At 43.1% G+C, this 20,667-nt stretch overlaps 1 protein-coding gene across 2 annotated transcripts; it reads left to right on the top strand.

The window, feature by feature from the left end:
- Positions 1-50: 50 nt before the first annotated feature.
- On the top strand, positions 51-19,604 carry fxyd6 (FXYD domain containing ion transport regulator 6). Of its 2 annotated transcripts, XM_076281619.1 has the most exons (9): positions 51-325; positions 12,760-12,813; positions 14,995-15,018; positions 15,321-15,356; positions 15,732-15,806; positions 16,655-16,691; positions 16,853-16,902; positions 18,366-18,404; positions 19,500-19,604. In XM_076281619.1, the coding sequence occupies exons 2-8, from the start codon at positions 12,765-12,767 to the stop codon at positions 18,392-18,394; spliced, it is 300 nt and encodes a 99-aa protein (XP_076137734.1). In that variant the 5' UTR covers positions 51-325; positions 12,760-12,764; the 3' UTR covers positions 18,395-18,404; positions 19,500-19,604. The 2 variants fall into 2 exon arrangements, with proteins under 2 accessions (XP_076137734.1, XP_076137735.1); XM_076281620.1 differs by lacking the exon at positions 14,995-15,018.
- Positions 19,605-20,667: the final 1,063 nt, after the last annotated feature.

The raw sequence follows: 20,667 nt of genomic DNA, 5'->3' as shown, positions 1-20,667 counted from the left end.
GCCATTTCGGTTAACAGCGACTGACAAGGTGTAGATAGAAAGTAGGAAGAGCAAATCAACTCGGGAGACAGTGCGCGCGCTTCGAGACGGGTAGCATCACCGGGGATTGCGTGAAGGTCGATTCTGCTTGCTCTTTCTTCGCTTGCTCTGGTTGTTGTGAGTGAAAGAGGAAAACAAATCAGGTTCAAGACTTAGGCGGATGTGGAGCTCATGTGAGAAATAGAAAAAATACAAAGGAACCAAGACTTCACAGAGGGGTCCACATTGTTCCACGGCGCTGACTTACCAAGTGCCCTCGCCAACTCAACCAACGGAGGAAAAAAAGGTAATTTGACAAGTTTTATGCATTTTCACTAATTGTAGCTTCTGAGTGTATTTTTCCCCTATACAGCGACAAAGGCTTCATAAATGATGTCCTTCAAGAGGTTTTTGGAGATGGGTGGTGCGCCTCTGTGAAGATGGATCGTTTGTCTTGCCTTGGGTCGTAGCCTATCTCGGAACACAGACGCCTAAAACGTCGACATCTGTTATCAAACTTACGGCACATTTAAATTTGTATTGGCTGATAAGAAGTCTTATGAATTTTTTTTTTATGTGTAATTATTGTTCTAATCTCAAACGAAGTTTATGTTTCTTTCGGATAAATGGTTGTTCTGCGTGCCCTCAATCAATACCATGTACTGGGACTAATTGCACCATAACGCATAAACTCCGTTCCAACTCTACAGTGTACATGATGGCTAGTGAGTGTCTTCGAATAATATGGTGAAAGTGTGAGGGGCGTAGGCTAAATAGTATTGTTTATCTGTAGAGTAACGAGCACTTGAGCTGTTGGGAGGGTGTGTCCCCATGTATTATGAACTCTACTCATTAAGCAGTGCTGGCGTGATGAGCCACGCATAACAAAACAAGTGCGCATATTATTGTGACGATGAAATATGTTAATATCACAAATGGCTGAGAAAAAGAATGGTAAATGCAACTAGTAGTCGGAATATTATATATCCTGGCTTCTCGACTTTGCATAAGACTAGTGAAGCAATGACACGGAACCATACTATCTATGGCGGGTAAAAAGGCAGATTTGTCACTTGGCACGGTCGCCGCCATGAGGACAGCCCTGCGCTCGTGCACGGCAGTAGACATGCAGAGTAAATCCACAGGTAGTCGACACGGTAGTCAGACGGTACACTGTGATTTGAGTAAAGCTTTGCGCTTGTGTGTGGCTGTATTATATAGTTACAGTTCTGTTATAACAGTTCTGTGAATAATGGGAAACAGACGTAGGATAATCCTTAACCCGCAACAGGTCCTTGTTTCATGCTTTTGAAAACCTGGATATTGTTTGTTTGCATGGTGTAGGTTTCGTACAATTTCAACGTCAGTATTAAATGATGTTCAGTGGATTCTGTTGCACTCATCAACGTGCCATTTCCTCTCCATATTCTTTCATTGTCCTTTTAATTGGACAGTGTGTTTACCACCGCCCTATAAGATGTGCGCGCAGACCCGCCGCCGGCATTTTGGTACTTCCAATAGTAATCACCTGACGGAGACAGTTGCCATAGCGATATCTGGGCACCACGGGAGGGGACACGTCTGCCAAACCGCGCTCCGCTGAAAGCTTTGTTGTCATGGATACTTACTCTCATTGTACGGTGACAAGATGCAAGAATGGAGGCCACTGACCCCTCCACTGCCCCTAGGCGTTAAAACCCATATACTCCACTCGTTCACGTTTATGCTGTTCATTCATATATTTCCTAAGTGAGCATAAATCACTCCATCAATGAGGCTGGGGTTTTTGCTCCATGTATGTAATGAACAGTGTGACCAGACTCCTGAAACCCTGATTAATGTTCCTGGCACATACTGAGCCCAATATCCTGTTCTATTCTAGCCAGTTAAAAGCCCAATGTTGCAAGAAGATTGGTGCCTGGCGATGATTATTTTATAATGACAAGTGTCATAAGTCTGAGCGCTGTGAAGCCTCGTAGCAATATTGACACACTTGGCAGCATTTTTGTGTGTGCAGACAGAGTGTGAGTTTGTTTCTCTCCTCACTGTGCTTAACAGTCCAGTCCTCTGATGAATTATGAATGAGCGGTGAAGGTGAGAATCACAGACCAGCCTGTCTGGGAGGAGTTTTTTTTTTTTAATCCCCTTGTTTTGGTGTGTCTTTCTGAGTGAAGCCTCAGGATGAGGAAGTGTCCTTGGAATCTAGGAGACAGGACAGTTATGAAAAACAGCTAATAATCCAACATGCACAACAGCTCTTTCTCTCTCTCTCTCTCTCTCTCACACAAACACACATAAAAAGTTGCATGCAAACACAAACACAGGCACACATATGCATATTCACACATTCATGCACTCAAACAAAGACATGTACACACAGACATACACAAATAAATACATGCACATAAATCACGTAAACAGACACATCCCATGCACACACACACAAACACATTCTAATAGCAAACATTACCATCTTCCATGGCTGGTCACTCATCTATGACAATCAGGAGGGTGAATTGCTCTCTTTATAGGGGTTTATTTGTCACACCAAAGTGACTACAACAGTGAAAGACAGAGATAGAGAGACACCCTGTCCCACTTCTACCCTTGCAGTAATGTGTGTCAATCCATACACCAAATACAATCCCATGAGCCTTTGGAAGTGTGGAGCCAAGCCCAGGGAGATCATCTCATATATATTCTCATGAGAGCATACGAGCAGCTCTACAAATGAGGGCACATCTGTGTTTGTATCGCTGCAGGTACGATTACACATTTATTTGGATGTTTGTTAGCCTCTACCTGGCCCTCTTTCAGGGAGATCTAGTCTGGAACATTCCTAAACGTTTACCTCAGACAAGAAAAATCAGTGATGAGGGGAAGACGAAAACAAAACATATTGTGATAAACAGAAGCAGCAATCGAGAGTCACGAGACTATTCACTTTGTGAATGAGTTTAGATTTTTCCAGGCTAGATGTTTGTGCTTCCCACAGACACACATACTGTACATTCATGACCTTGTGCATATTTGTCATTTGATATCACTTTTTGCAGTGTATGAAGTGAATCCAGTGTTGTGTGTGTTGAAGTTAAATTCTGTCAAAGTTTGTGCTCCGAATGATAGTCCTGTTATTCTTGCTCAGATTTTAGAAATACGTAGTTTGCAGATGTACTTTGAGGAACACACACAGCACACAGTGAACACACAGTGAGGTGAAGCACACACTAATCCCAGCGCAGTGAGCTGCCTGCAACAACAGCAGCTCTCGGGGAGCAGTGAGGGGTTAGGTGCCTTGCTCAAGGGCACTTCAGCCGTTCCTACTGGTCGGGGTTCGAACCGGCAACCCTCCGGTTACAAGTCGAAGCCCTAACCAGTAGGCCACGGCTGCCGCCTCACTGCTGTGTCACTCCTGTTCAGTATAAACTTACTCATGGAACATGGCACTCTCAGACCATGAGCTTGTGCTATCATTTAATAGCCTTCCTTTATATTGCATACTGTTTGTATGTGCCATATATTCTGTCTTCACTCTGAGAGGCAATGAATGACTGGAGCCAAATTCTTTGCATGTGTCTTTGTTTGCACATACAGTGCATACAGGCAGTACATCTGATTGTTGTCCAAACTGTTGTGAAGCTACAGGGCAGAGAAGGTCACGGCAGCTAGACTCAGAGCTCTAGAGAACAAATCTGACCGACTGAATTTAAAGACGTTTCACACAGGCCTGTTTTCATGTTATTGTGGGAGAACGTCTAGTTAATGTCTGGGGGCTGCTAATGACAGGATGTGGGGATCCCACAACCACCCCCCCACCACCCATGCTGCCAGCTCATGGTGTTATCACGGAGAAACGTTACTCCCCAAATGAGCATCATCTCGCACATATGTGCAGGGCACACTGACAGCTGTTGCTGTTATTCTGAGTTTGACTAAATGTCATCTCCATGTTTTCATCATGCTGATTTGTGTCCTTCATGATGTCGGTAATGAGCGTGTGTGTTTTAGCGGTCACTAAAACCGCCCCCCATTCCTTTTCTCCTCTCCAGCTTCTTCCTGGTTGTGCCGTGGCCTGGCTGGCTGGCTAGCAGCTTAATTCTTTGACCTAACAATGCTGTAAGGAAAACCTATAGTGCTTATCACAAACATATTAATTGGGACTCTTATTTTCAGTAAACATCCTTTTAGTTGCGTGACAAATGTATTCATATATTCATATACAGACTTTATACTATTGTGTACTATGTTGTTGTTCTGTGGTTTCTTGAAATTATGCGCAATAAATGCAAACACAGCTTTTATTGCACACAGACTACTTTCCCATTCATTTCCAAAGCTTGTTCTTCATGCAGAAAATGCATCCCACTCTCGCCTGTCTTAACAATTCATTTCACCCGGTCTCTGCAGAAAGCTTTTAGCAGTGACCAGAGATAATGACTCCCGCACACTGAGAAAAACTGATCGGCTGTTTAAAGCTCCTTCAGATAAACTGCCAGGGCTTTGCCTGTAGTGAAACATGTCAATTTGGCAGAGAGAAACAAACAACACACTTAAAGAACACCCTAATGATGTCATCCTAAAGGTACAGGTTCAAAATGCTATCTCCAAAGTGATGTGTGTGTCTTGAATTTGTGGTTGCAATTTCTCTAATTTAGTTGCCCTTAGGGCCCAAGTTCGGCGGTGATAGGTAGCGGGAATCTACGTCAAGGCAGGGACTCTAAAAATGGGCGAGACCGCTCCAACGAGGTGAAATTGAATAAACCAATCACATGCAACCATAGTTCAATTCTGGTCTATCTATCTATATTTTATTACAGTTTTTCTCAGTCGCTTTGGTGCTTTTTTCAGATCAGAATGAAAATTCTCATAACTATTAGTTCAACCTCCACAACATTTAGTCATTTGTGCACATCATAGTAGCAATTTCTCCTTCCTCTGAACAAATTGCAAATACTTTTGGACATGTATCAGTTGCTTTCATACAATTCTGTGCTGTTTTTTAACATTATCATTTGCTTATGTCATGTCAGTCAAAATGAACTATACTTATGAATGCTGAATAGTCGTTCCCAATAAAACTAATAGTGTTCATTTCATTGCTTGAGTCATTACATACAAAATTGTTGAACTAGTTATCAAATTCTGTCACAGTGCTGTAGAATTGCAAAGAGCATACAGTAAAAATGTACGCATTCAGTGTCTTGTACTCACTTACTCACCTAACTACAGCAATGTGTAACTTTACTGTAGTTTTCAAATGGCTGTACAAGTACTGTATAGTGCTGTCTTGAGCATGTTCAGGTAGTGTCACCGAGTTCTGACCTTTTTTTGCATTGGAAAACACTGAGAGAACTGTCATAATGAAAACATGACAAAGCCATTTGACTATCTTGTTCATAAACGATGGTGTCAAGACTTCTCATTTTGATGACATTGACAGTTTCATTGACATGAATACCTGCTTTTGAGGAATGGACTATCCATTTTGAGCAAGTGACGTGCTTTTGCAGGTCATCCACTAGGTTTTGCAGTTTGCACTAATTGTTTTGAGAATTGTACTAACTTCTGTGCAAATGTTAATAGTGATGTGAGAAAAGCACCAAAGCGAGTGAGAAAAACTGTAATTAACTTTGGCCTGACTCTGCCCACTTTGTGCGTCTGACTTCACTCTGGCCATCGTGCGCATCGGTTGGCAAAATATGCTGTCAAACTCGCATCCTTAGACTGTAGGAGCCATGTTGTGCTGATCACCAAAAATGTGATTAGAACTAGGGGTATAGCAGCTTTAACTTTGTGAAATTATACAGGAATTAGGGATGGAGTCTGATGTTTAATCATACAGGAACTTCAGTCATATCAGAGACAAGGAGCAGGTGTGTGGTGGTACCCAGTGGGGTTGGACATTATGTTTGATGATGGCAAAGGAGCTACAGCTTTGTTGAAGTCCATGTGATTCAACCCTAGGAGTGTAGAATTCCTCACACACGAGCAAAACAAAACACACTGTCCCGCTGGTACAGTGGGAGGATTTCTCTCACACTCTCAGTCCCTCCCTGTCTTCTCCTTCTCCACCTCCTCCTCCACCTCCTCCGTCAGGCAGGGGCGGTGTACATGCATGATCCCAGCCCGTGCCGAGCCGAGCCAGTAACAAGATGAGGAAGGAGACGGAGGGACAGCATGACAGGGACACAGATGCTGCTGCTGAAGACTATGTGGGCATGTCGCCGTGCCAACAACATTGAGCCGAGCCCACTGACAACACACGCACATGCACACACACACACACACACACACACACACACACACACACACACACACACACACACACACACACACACAGACATCAAACACACACACATAAAACACCTGGCACCTGGCCATCTGCTCTGATGGTGTTTGTGTTGCGCCCTCAGGGACTGACTGGTGGAGGGGGACCGGGTGGGGTGGGCAGTTCAGGTCATCCATGATGCCATTTAGCCTCTGCTCTGGCTGCCTGTCGCACTGAATGACTGACTGACTGACTCCCTGGCTGCTTTCCAAACTCCATTACGGCAGTGCCAAGGGGATACAACTTCCCAGAAGTGCCCCCTGGCAAGGTAATCAAGCAGAGAGCCTAAAGCCCCACACTTCCTGATTCTCTCTCTCAATCTCTCTCTTTTTCTATCTCTCTATCATTCTCTCTATCACTCCCTCAGCTCCAGTTTCCCAAGAATGGCTACGTTGTGGACACTTATCTCAGAAATTGAGTGGAAGGTGGCCTTGTCTGGATGGGCGATTTTATTTTTCCCAGAATAAGCTCTAGATAGATAGATAACTAGATGTACCGCAAAGCGGTACAAAATATGACCGCCGCCCAGTCCAGCATATTTTTTTTTCACAAAAAGAAATCACGCTGAAAAGCCTATATGATTCTAACTGTCTCACTAAATTGCATTATCCACACTCAATTCTCACTGGTATCTGCTAGACAACAAGTACCAAAACATGATTAGTTCATAGATTTCACATGTAAAATTCATTTTATACAACCCCACCTCCATCTTGCCTGTTCATAATTCTGAGAAATTCTTGATTGTTTGTGTTATGTTTATGTTATGTGTGTGGGTGTGTGTGTGTGTGTGTGTGCGTGCTTGTGTGTGTGCCTGCGTATGTGCCTGTGCATGCAAGCGTACATATGTCTACTGTGTGAGTATGTGTCATACGTATGATTACTGTGAAGGTATGTGTGTGTGTGTGTATCTGTTTGTGCACATGTGTGCACATGAAATGGGTTAACATGACCCCTGGAGGCAAACATACTAGACCATAGACCAAAAAAATGGTCATCCTAGGCCCTACAGTTCTCAAGATATTCACAGAGAACTGTGTCTGCCCTACCCTCCTTTCGGGGGGTCCAGTCCAGCGGGGGGGCTACAGATCAAAACGAAAAACGATGGTTCCATGCTATCCATATGGGGTTACATGCCCACCAAGTTTCGTGTACCCCGGTCTTTCAGTGTCCCGGGAATCATTGATGGAAATTTGGGCATGCGAAAAAGAAAAAAGAAAAAATCTGACTAAACCTATATGACCGCCGCTTCGCTGCGCGGCGGTCATAATGATAGATAGCTGTTATGGATCTATACAGACATACAATAGATAGATAGATAGATAGATAGTTAGATAGTTAGTCAGGCAGACAGAAAGTACAGACAGACACACAGACAGACAGAAATGGAACAGTTGGTTGTAGCTACAGACAGACACAGAAATGGAACAGTTGGTTAGCTAGCTCTAGCTCTGTGGCAGTGACCCTTTGGGAACTGGTCCTGAAGGATGGTTCTGGAGAGAGTGGGAGGGGTCTAGAGAAATGAGGACGACCCAGTTTAGAGCTGTGGCGAGGAGTGGGACAGAGACACAGTGTGTGTGTGTGTGTGTGTGTGTGAGAGAGAGAGAGAGAGAGAGAGAGAGAGAGCAGGAATGATCATGAACACACATCTCTCTTTCTCTCTCTCACACACACACACGCACACACACACACACACATCGTGTCCTTTAGCAACCTACTACTGTCTTCTTTCCCCTTTCTGTCAGTGTAAGATTTCCTTGTGTGACTATTTATTTGAACTAAGAGTGTATTTATTTCAACAAAGGGAGTATTTATTTGAACTAAGAGTGTATTTATTTCAACTAAGAGAGTATTTATTTGAAAACCTCTGAAAATCTCTCCCCAATCAGTCCTGCACTAAGCTAGTCTGGCTATCACCAGACCAAGCTCAATCTTTTAAGATTTAAGATTAGTCTGGGGAGTCTGTTCTGTATTTTTTACTGCACAAGAGGCATGATAAACGGGCCGTTCAAATGACTCTGTACACAATTTGATAGTCCTTCAACCAATCAGACCAACGACCCGGGTGTGCCAGGTGGATAAGCCAGTTTGTGATTGGTCCCCGCAAAATTGTAATAGAAGCAGGAGCGAAAGATGTACAGGTTACCAGCCTGAGCTGCAGGGCGAAATAAAATCACTGGCAGATCGGGCTAGGTTTACCTAGCACTAAGCCAGATGTGCTAGGTTATTCCTTTGCATTCCTTTTGTCTGTCATATTTTCTTTCTTTAGTTGTTTTCTTTTGCTCTCTCTCTCTCTCTCTCTCTCTCTCTCTCTGTGTGTGTGTGTGTGTGATCAGCATGAACTCAAAATATGCTCATCCACTTGATTGAATAAACCAATTATATCAGGTCTGAAAAGGCAAGAGAATCGCTATGGCAGATTGAAACAAAATAAAGATACAATTGTCATATATAATCTGAAGGCAGAACTACAGTACTTATAGTCATAATAGTATTTGTGTTTGTAAAGTGTAACATCTGAAGCAGCACTCCAATTTCTAGTCTGCTCCAGACATTTTAGATGCCACCACCCTGAACAAACTATGTTAGCTCTATAGGTTCTGTCCTCCTCCAGACTGAGGCATTCTCTTCTCCAGCCCTTGGTCAGACTCAGGTGCCCTCTAGGCGGGTGTTTCCTGGTCAGTGAGCATCACTGACACTGCTTCTGTAGGTGGCTTTTCACTTGACACATGGTTTCATCGCTCTCTCTAAAGGCATCCGTCGTCAGCCCTGTGCATTGATATGGACTAGATTGGGTCATTGCATCACAGTTGCTCAAACAGACATCCATGGGTGTGGTGGGAACGCCACCTGTTACTGATTGGCTGTGTTTGTTACATGTTGTTTATCCAGCCAGGGCTATGTAGGAAAAAACAGAGGGGTTCCCCCCCCCCCCCTTTTTTTTCATTGCCCTCACAAAATTGAGCGCTAGGGGATTGTGAGGATATTTACTGACCTTGCTATTGCTGTAAGTTCTATTTGAGAATGCACTTCCTGATCGATGACAGGTGCTGTTGGGGCTGTTGTCTTTTTGCTTGACACACGGTAGCATCACCTCCTTCCTTAACTCCCTGCCCTGAATGGGTAGGCACTGCCAAGTGTAAGCCTGTGCCACCTGACAGACTCTACAGGATGAGACTGCTGCCATCTGCCAACGCTGGCTGCCCGAGTATCCATTCCGTTGTGGAAGATTAGCTCCTAGCATTATTGATTAGGCATCCTCAGGGTGCTGCTCTGTATTGATTGAAGTGTTTGTGTTTGTGTGTGTGTGTGTGTGTGTGTGTATGTACTAAGAGGGATCAGAAAGCTTTTTGGAGGCCTGCAACTGATTGACAAGTGTTTCTCTCCAGGCACTTACAGGATGAAGTCAAGCCTATTGATCAGAGTGCGAATTACCCCACCATAATTGGGGGGTACTGCTCCTTCACTTCTTCTATGATCATCACGGTCCACTACTATATCCCAAGTGCAACACACATACAAGGTCTAAACATGCGACAAACTGATAATCAGTAGGGTAGGCCTACAGAATATCTCATTGTTATTATATATCCAAAAGAGAACTGTTTTGATTTGAATAATAATAAATACCATTCTGTATAGTAAAAGTAATACCTTTACAAAAAGCCACCTTTATAAGAGCTATGAAAGATCAAAACACGTTTATGAAGGTTGTAAAATAGCACATTTTCAACAAGCTAGACCTCTGCTAGCAACTTACATTTAACCATGCACGTCAGCAGAATGTAGCCTACTGGAGGAATGTACCTAGCGTTTTGTCATTCAACGTTGACACTTGCTTGAGAAGTTGAAGTCGTTGTCTATCTCCGTTGCCTCGCGCGCCACGATGGTTAAAAATGGTACGGTCCATAATAGGGGTGTCTGAAATCGCTTTACATTAAAATGTTCCTACAGTGAAAATAGGAGTTGACTTGTATTGTAGCCAACTGTAATGATTACAATATCAGAAAAATTATCTGACCCCCCCAAAACTGATATTTCTGTCTCTTTGGGGTAATTCGAACTATATGCTATTGATGGAGATTAAGTTACTTTTTGCACATCGCCTGTGGCTTCTTGTCAGACCAATGCTATTGTCATTTATGCTTGAACGAGAGACGAGAGGTGAGAGACGACGTGTGTGAGGTTGTGTGTTGGTCTGCACATTGTATGTGGAGGAACAGTGGGAGCGTTGCTAAGTGGTTTGGATTCTAGACCCGCAACCTGCCCCTTTACTTTACATAAGTTTGTTTAGATAGAGAAGTGACTAAATGCTGTCATACACACACACACACATACACACAGAGAAAGAGAGAGAGAGAGAGAGAGAGAGAGAGAGAGAGAGAGAGAGAGACGCACACACACACACAGAGAGAGAGAGAGAGAGAGAGAGACACACACACAAAAAAATCATGATTATTGATTTAACAAAACCTTTAAATTTACCATATAAAACAAGCAAACATGAATGTCTTAATATCCATGTATTATACCAATATGTCAGTAACCTCAGAGAATGATCCTTCATAAACAGCTGTGACTACTATACATGTACAATCTAATTAAACCAACAAAACCAACATTGTGGCATGTTCAGTGGAAATCCATTATCTCACTTGTTTTTGTTTTTTTGATTTTGGAAGGCTGCAAATTGGTCCATGACTCAGGAAGTCATTATCAGTCCCTGAGTCATGTTCAGTGATTCTAGCCATCATTCCATTGCAAACAGAGAGAGGGGGGGGTCTGCTCCATGCCTCCCTGTGTTGGAGTGAGGGTGTACTTATCCACGCACTAATGGAAGCCATTGTTAAAAGATTACTGTAGCCTACTCCCCTGCTGATGGATATCAGTCTCTCTCTCTCTCTCTCTCCCTCTCTCTCTCTCTCTCTCTCTCTCTCTCCGTTGATCCGTTTAGACTTTTGTGATAAAATATCTGCATCTGTAGTTGTCCACAGTCAAAGGGTCATTTACTGTAACAGTCATGCATCACTTTCTTGTGGGAGGACTGTGGTTGCAATCAGAACCCTGACATACAGTCACATGCTTGGCTATAGGGAATGTTCATAAGATCACCACACACAATTATGCCTGTTCTTATTTTGTTTTGTCTGAATTATCTGATACGGCTTCATTTGGGACGTGATTATGGGGTGTGTTTCAACCGATACAGTGTGTGTGTGTGTGTGTGTGTGTGGGGGGGCTATGCACTCAATTGGATAGACCTAATCAATCAGAGCAACAAAACAGCCTGTGAATCCTGTAGAAAAAACATTAACCCATCCTTCTTTTCCACAAATGCCTTAACACTGTTTTCTGGTTGTTTTTTAAAGTTATTGCGCTGTTAATGTCTTGTTTTTTTGCAAATAAAATCAACCGAAGTGCACTCAGGTGACGTGATAGACGAGGCACCATTGCTCATTGGGAGAGAGAGAGAGATCAGTATCAGTAGGGTATGCGTATCCATCATCATACAAAGCCCGCCCAAACATTAATACCACTCTGGTTCAGGCATACTGTAGTTGTTCCACAACTTTTGTGGACGGTGTTCAATTCGGGCTGGTTACCAGGCTAAATTAGAGCATTTATTTTTATTTAGATTATTCATAATTCATATCTGAATCATGGCTTGATAGTTCACGAAAACTTCAGTAATGACAAAACTTTATGTCTGTGTGTATGTGTTGATTTGCATGTTTTGTGTATGTGTGTTTATCATCTTCATTATTCATGTGTGTGTTTTTTTGGGGGGTGATTTTATGCATTTGGTATGTGTGTGAGTGTTTTTGTGCTCATAAATTCTGTACATTGAGTTAACAAAAACATGCATTTTGTGTCAACATGGCCACTGCATACATGGAAGTCAGCCAAGCCTCTACCAGCTCCAGTATAATGTAGCATACTGTAGTGTAGTAGTAGAGTAGAAGGCTAGAGCCTTCCAAGGGCATAACCAGAATACAGGCTTCCAAGGACACTACCAGGCTACAGCCTTTCAAGGACACTACCAAGCTACAGGCTTCCAAGGACACTACCAGGCTACAGCCTTCCAAGGGCACTACCAGGCTACAGCCTTCCAAGGACACTACCAGGCTGTGCCTTTCCTTTGGTGGTCGTACAGCTCACTGCAGAAAGAGGATTTTCAGGTCAAATAAAAGTCATCCTGTGAAGCTAGGGTGAAGCCAACTGATAGTATCCAAATACTGCATCATATCATATTTTGGCACAGAAAGGCATAGGTGTAAATGCAAAGAAAGAGTTTCTGTTTGTTTCTGTTGTATGTCATATATTTTTCTGATTGAAGTGGTACACGTGTACCTACTGACACTGATCTCTCTCTCTCTCTCTCTCCCTCATTCTTTCTCTCTCTCTTTCTGCAGTTGCCATGGAAACTGTTCTGCTCTTCGTCTTTTCGTTCCTGGTCTCTGTAGCTGGTAAGTCACCCCCCTCCCCAACACATACACACACAAACACACCCACAATAAAACTCAAACAAACACATACTACACACAGACACTCTCTCTCTGTCACATGCTCACACATACACACAACTCAAACTCTCACACACACAAGCTCTCTTACTCACACACACTCACACTTTAAACAAACAAACAAAACACATACCACACACAAACACATATTATCTCTCCCTCTCTCTGTCACTCACTCACTCACTCACACACACACATACACACACATTCAGGCCCCCCACTGTCCCTGTTGGGACCGTGTTCAGACAGGCAGTGGAGGGGAGAGGCTCGGTGGCAGCCTCCAGCTTCCAGAAGAGCCATGGAGAGGAGAGGAGAGGAGAGTGCTTTTGATGTGACACACACCAGCCCTTGTGTACTGTGAATATAAATCCTGTGTGCATGAGTGGTCTGGGTATGGGACTTGGCCCCAGCGAACAGAACACAGCTTTAGCCAAGTAGATATGGTTATGGTATTTAGCAGACACTTTTGTCCAAAGTGACATACAAATAACAACAATACAATAGTTACATTTAACAGTAAGCAATTTAAAAAAGTTGATAAGACTACACCAAGGAGAACAACAACAACAACAATAAACAACAATGTCAATTCAATCAATAGCCTAGTAAAATAAATAAATACTATAATATACAAACCATAACTCATAAGAAATGCTTAGTAAACTAAGCGCATGTTGAACAGATATGCCTTTAGACCCCTCTTGAAAGACCCAAAACTATCACAGGAATGGAGAACACTGGGCAATTCATTCCACCAACAAGGAACCACTGAAGAAAAGAGTCTTGAATTTGATCTAGCGTTTATGGCTGGACGACACAACACGCTATACATCTTGATCATTAAATTAAGAGAGCAGGGAGCAGATCCAGTCAGTGTCCTATAGGCCAAAGTGAGAGATTTAAATGTAATTCTGGCCACTATAGGGAGCCAGTGGAGAGTAACTAGAAGAGGAGTTAAGTGTGCCCTTTTTTGGCTGACTGAAGACCAGGCGTGCAGATATGAAGACACAAACAGACAGACAAAATGCAAGACAGACTTATTTGAAGTCATTCAATATATTCCATATGTGCTTGTACTTACTTCAATGTCAATATGAGAATGTAGCCACAAACAAAAGACAAGTGGACAACTGAAATAAGACAACAAAAAAAACACCTTGCAAGTATTTACTGACATTTAACATGTTTTATCTCTTTTTGTTTTCAGTTTTACACACTCACTTTGTCTTTTATTGACATTCTTTGCACATGTCTCCCACCCTCTGCGTTGGTGTTTATTTTCCCTCCTCTCTCTCTCTCGTCTGTTACCCTGAGTGTGGGTTGTGTGCCATAACCTTTTCCTAATCTCAGCCTCATCTTCCATCTCATTATTCCTCTCTTGTTCCAACACCTGTGTTTGTCCATCATCTTTCTCTCTCCTCTGAAACCCCTTGTTCTCTCTCTCTCTCTCTCTCCAGTCCTATCTTCTCTTCAACCCTCCTCCAAAAGTCCTGTTCTGCCCATCATCTTGATTTCCTCTTCTTCTCCTCTTTTCTGAAACACCTGGTTTTTTTGTAGCCATGTCTTTCCTTTTCTCTCGCCTTCTCTATCCCTCCATCCTGCTCTCCCTTCTGCATGAACGGCTGGCAGAGTCTTATCAAGTATGAGAGTAGGAGTATCTGTGGGAATTGCTGTCTCTCAGCCTCCCATCACACACTCACACACACTCTCTCGGCTGGGTTAAGTACACAGACTCAGACTCGAGCAGTCTGAGGAGACTGTTTGTGTTTATAAAGAGTGAGCCTCAGTGGCTACAGTATTGATGAGCTCCTGTACTTGACAGAGTAGAGTGGGATCGGGATGTAAAGAGCCGTTTAAGTGGACACGGGAGGTGTAATGTGGGTCAGATATTCAGATAAGTGACCATCTGTCCATATAGTCATAAAGGAGGGTAATTTGACAGGTGTCAGGTGTTGACCGAGAGCATTGAGGGTACTACAGGTGTGGGTCAGATTCAATTCGATTTTGGGTTGGTTCTTTTGTGTGTTTAACTGAAGTCCTGCTCCCTCTCTCTCAGACTAACTATATCACCTTGCCTTTCTCCTGTTTCCTTATTCTCTGTCTGTCTCTCTCTACGGTGCTAAGCTTTGTCAGACCCTAGTGTTCAGGGTAAGTGCCTTCTCTTTGTACCTTATCTCCTTTATGAACCGCCTCCCTCTGAATATATTTCACACACGTCCCAGATGGCAGCAGACACAGGATTTCACAGGGTCTTGTAGGATTTGATTTTTTGTCTTGGAAGTCAATGAAAAACCGCTCTATAGTCAGACAAGATCAATAGCATACCATGTAAATGAACCCACAAGAGATACTACATTGATTTATTCATTTGCTGCTTAAACTAACAGTGTTTACCATTTACTAAAGTCCATAACCTATTCACCTTCTTCCCCTATATGTATTCCACTCAGATGGCAAGGAGAAAAAGATGGATCCATTTGATTATGGTAAGATATCTTCAAATAACATTTTGACACAGTACACAGCATATACAGACGCAGCTTACTCTTTGCACCTGGCATTTTAAATCAGTGTAAGAAGTATTATATACATGTGTGTGCGTGTGTGTATGTATATGTGTGTGTATGTATACAGTGTATATATATATATATATATATATATATATATATACTATTTGTGTGTGTGTTTTAATAGTCTCTATATTGGTTATATTGCTGTTTTTTTTTCATTTGTTGAACCTGTCTCCTGGAATGTTGTAACAAGTAAATGTCCCCGGTATGGGATTAAATAAAGTTTTATCTCATCCTATCTTATCTTAACATGATGTGCATTGTGTCCGTACTCCAATATTGTGGTTGTAGACTATGAGAGCCTGAGGATTGGCGGTCTGGCGTTTGCAGTCGTGCTCTTTCTTCTGGGGGTTCTTCTTATTCTGAGTAAGATACAATTCATTCATCCACTCTGTGACACCATGACCTTAACAGCCGTGGCCTACTGGTTAGGGGTTCAGACTTGTAATCGGAGGGTTGCCGGTTCGAACCCCCACCAGTAGGAACGGCTGAAGTGCCCTTGAGCAAGGCACCTAACCCCTCACTGCTCCACGAGCGCCACTGTAGCAGACTGCTGCGGGTTAGTGTGTGCGCTTCACCTCATTGTGTGTTCACTTTGTGCTTAGTGTGTTTCACAGATTTACAGATTAGGATAAATGCAGAGACCAAATTTTGCTCACAGGATCAAAAGAGTACATATATATACTTTTGCATTACTTTTATTGCATATACAGACTATTACTATTATTACTATTATTGCATATACATATAGAATGTGTGTGTGTAATATACTGCAGTGCATATACAGAATTAAGCATATAGAATGTGTGTGTAACATGCAGTGCATATACAGAATTAAGCATATAGAATGTGTGTGTAACATGCAGTGCATATACAGAATTATATAGAATGTGTGTGTAACATGCAGTGCATATACAGAATTAAGCATATAGAATGTGTGTGTAACATGCAGTGCATATACAGAATTATATAGAATGTGTGTGTAACATGCAGTGCATATACAGAATTAAGCATATTGAATGTGTGTGTTTAACACACTAGTGCATATACAGAATTAAGCATAGAATGTGTGTGTTTAACATAATGCAGTGCATATACAGAATTAAGCATATAGAATGTGTGTGTTTGTGGTTGTACCCTAGTGCCCCTCCTCATTTCTCTCTATCTCTTCCTTTCACTTTCTCATTTACTGTGTGTGTGTGTGTCGGTCCCAGGTCGGAGGTGTGACTGCAGCATTAACCAGAAGACCAGGTACACTCAATGGATTTTAAATAGATAGCATTAAAGGGCTCACAGTGAAGGGCACCCATTGTATTTTCACATACACACACATACACATCTCTCACTTCTCTCTCACACACACAGACACACGCCTCTTCTAATGCAGACTGCTTCTCTCCTGTGGGTTTCAGGGCACCTGGAGATGAGGAGGCGCAGGCTGAGAACCTCATCACCTCCAAGGGTGAGACCCCCAACCAACACCCCCCTGCCTGAATCCTAATCTACCTGAACCCGGTCTGCTGGAAACCTAGTCTGCCTGAATCCTAATCTACCTGAACCCCTAGTCTGTTGGAACCCCTAATCTGCTTGAAGCCCTAGTTTGCCTGAACCCCTAGTCTGTCTGAACCCCTAATCTGCATGAAGCCCTAGTCTGCCTGAACCCCTAGTCTGTTGCAACCCCTAATCTGCTTGAAGCCCTAGTTTGCCTGAACCCCTAGTCTGTTGGAACCCCTAATCTGCTTGAAGCCCTAGTTTGCCTGAACCCCTAGTCTGTCTGAACCCCTATTCTGCATGAAGCCCTAGTCTGCCTGAACCCCTAGTCTGTTGCAACCCCTAATCTGCTTGAAGCCCTAGTTTGCCTGAACCCCTAGTCTGTTGCAACCCCTAATCTGCTTGAAGCCCTAGTTTGCCTGAACCCCTAGTCTGTTGGAACCCCTAATCTGCTTGAAGCCCTAGTCTGCCTGAACCCCTAGTCTGCATGAAGCCCTAGTCTGCCTGAACCCCTAGTCTACCTGGGCCCACACAAGAACTCATCACAAGGCGCCAGACTGGAATCTACCTGGGCCCACAGAACTCATCACAGGACAGAAGGGTCAGGCTGTTGATGACATGTTGTTTTGCTGATTCTCCTTATGCATGAGCAGCACTTTAGAACTTCCGCACTATAGCAATATAAACTAGCTCATACGTTTCCAGAGGAATGTCAGCTATGCTGTGGCGGCATCTTCAGCTTTTTGAGGTAGCCTACCACAGGTACAGTAGATTAAGTGACAGAACAGGCTAGTTATAGTAAATAGATATAGATACAATATAGTATATTAGTTTAGAGTTAAAACTGTTATATTTGTCTCATAGCAGTAATCAAATGAAAAAACTCATTTGATTTCAGTGTCGCGAAGGGAATGAAGAGCCAGACTGGGGAGGAAGGAGGCTGTTGGTCCTATATGTGCGGGTTAAAGTTGACTGAGATTTAGCACACACTGTTATCCAAAGTGACAAAGACTCGCGGCGGCGGGAATCAAACCCGGGCCGAACGATTGTCAGTCGATGACGTTGGTGCTACTCTGCCGTTTGGTGAGCTATGACAAGGTTGTCTTTCTTTATTCACAGTCCATTTTGTCCGTAGTTGGTCGTCGGAGGAGAGAATATGAAAGCTTATGGTCAAACTGAATTTAGCGAATGACTGACAAATGAGGGAGGCAGCAGTGTTTCTCTCAACACGCTGAAATTTAAACGATTTCTTCATCCCCTCGTTCACTTATTTATTGACCACAACACAGCTGACGTTCCGCCTAAAAATGTACAAGCTGGCTTATATATGTTGCAGAAGTTCTTCAGAGTGCTCTGTGCATAAAAGCCCAACTGAGTGCCATCAGTGTCTGAACTGTTAATATTGATATTCTCCTTGTCTGTATTCACTCACAGCCAAAGAGGCTCCGAAGGCTGAAAACTGAAGTTTTACTGGTGAGACTGAGCTCTTCATCACAGCATCTTTCTGCACCATACGAGACTCATTACTGATATCTGATTATACTGTAATATAATTACAGTATAATCAGACAATTACTGTACATGTAGAAGTTCATGTACAGATATTGTTTTGGAAAAAATTACACATGTTCCCTGTTAGAAGGTTGCTTTAAACTAAGCCATAATGCACTGGAATCCATTTTCACACACATTTCATGGATTTAATGAGATTAGCTTGTATGACTTTTATACATTTCCTCCAAAACACACTCAAACATGGCACACACACACATATATATATTCACATAATTCACTGAAATACATCCAACACTCACAGGCACATCTAACATGCGCGCACACACACACAAATGCACAGACACGCGCGCACACTCTTAAAACGAATGTGTTAAAAACAGCGCAACTTGTGTTGTTTTAACACATCTTTGTGTCCAGATAGGGACCACACAAGTTTGTGTTGTTTCCTTTTTTTAATTTGTTACACAAAATGTGTTGAAAATAATAACTTGCTGTGTCGAATCAACACAACTTGCGTTGTTTTTTTAACACATCTTTGTGTCCAGATAGGGACAACACATTTGTTTTAAGAGTGCACATACACACACACACAGACGGCAAGAGCGAGAGAGAGTCATAGGGATAATGACCATGTGGAATTGATCTTGTGCTTTTTCAGTAATTGCCTTGACTGGGGCTGGCATAAAATAGGGGGTGAGCTTATTATCAGATTACATTTCCTCAGCATACAGTCTGACACAGCCGCCGATCAACAGATAGGCAGAGTCATGACGATGGCAATCAGATGGCATCGAAAGCGCACTGCCAGACAGAGGGAACACACACACACACACACACGTGCCACCAGACTGAGTAGGCAGACCCTTCTCTTTTGTTCAGCCATAATTCTCTGTTCATATTAAAATATGATATTAAAATCAGAATATTAGAAAATGCTACATGCTCTTTGTGCAGTAGGAGAGGTCTGCATGCCTTTTGAGTGTGGTTACATGTGTGGATGACTATAGCACCCGCGTCTGACAACAGGCCTTCCGTTTCTGCCCAACCCCTCAGTCCCGTTGTCTGCTGGACCCGCTAGCCACAGAATCACTGAAGACGATGACAACGCCTATGAAAACCGAACATAGTCCTTCACAGAAGAGCAAGAGTGGGAGTGGCTCAGCGGGGGTTGTGTGGGAGGGGGGGCGGGAGGGAGTGGGGGTGGGGGGTGGTTCTGGTCCTGGTTGGAAAGGTCAGGGATTAGGGCTCTGTAAAACATTTTGAGACAATATTTATTGTCAATGGCACTACATAAAATGAATCAAATTGAATAGAGTTGTATTGAATTGAACTGGGAGCGGGTTGTTCTAGGAGGACAGCTGACTCTGAAACAGATCTTCACCAGCTGTGGAGCGGATCCGGTTCGGACATCAGCTGCTCCCTGGGGGAGGTTTTGTACATACTGTAGAACATTTAGGGTTTCTGATCACGCATCTGGTGCCTGTGGCCGTCTTTCTTCTTCCCGTCTGTGCCCTGTTAGCGCAAAGTGTGTGTGTGTGTGTGTGTCTCGCCTACGCTCTCTTAGCTAGTTACCAGGTTTGCCTTCCACACCTTGTCCTCTCCAACCTCCTCAATCCTGTCCTGGTCCCATACTGCCCCCTGGAGGTCAGTGGTGTCTCTCCTGCCTCTACTGTTTTAGACTTTAGTTGTAAAGAGCCTTGTCTTCTATTAGAGCTGTTAATGTTCAAGACAAAGTAGTTGCCCTGATGATTTGTGTTCCTTGTTTTCATCTTATAGATTATATATAAAATTTAACACTCACATGTACGTAGGTATATATTACATCTCTATCTTATACAGATACACAGGTATATTATATTTAAGTTGTGTGAGTGTGGGTGCTTTAGCTATGGGTGTGTGTGTGTGTGTGTGTGTGAGTGTGTGCAGGTTAAGTAGTGTATGTACCTTAAACAGGACAATCTAACAACCATAATTTCCAGACCAAGCACAAAAAAGCATATGACCACTAACAACACTGTAAAGTTATGAGGAGGCGGTCGCATGCGAGGTCCCCGTCCGTTTCAGCTTGATCACTGCCCAGTGGTGCCCTCTGACTAGTCTGACCCGGGTAACAGGCCCCCCCTCTCAACCAGCTCAGTGTCCACTGCCTCCCAGCCTGAGAGAACTGGTCCAGAATCTATGAACCCTGAGAACAAGAACTACCGACATCCAATGAGAACCA

This window comes from Alosa pseudoharengus, unplaced genomic scaffold, assembly GCF_046254945.1.
Source record: "Alosa pseudoharengus isolate Yale_2024_CS ecotype anadromous, Long Island Sound unplaced genomic scaffold, YU_APseudo_1.1 YU_APseudo_1.1_scf_13, whole genome shotgun sequence".
Lineage (NCBI taxonomy): Eukaryota > Metazoa > Chordata > Actinopteri > Clupeiformes > Clupeidae > Alosa > Alosa pseudoharengus.
Note: the sequence above shows the minus strand (reverse complement) of the source record. Positions and strands in the feature narration are given on the sequence as shown.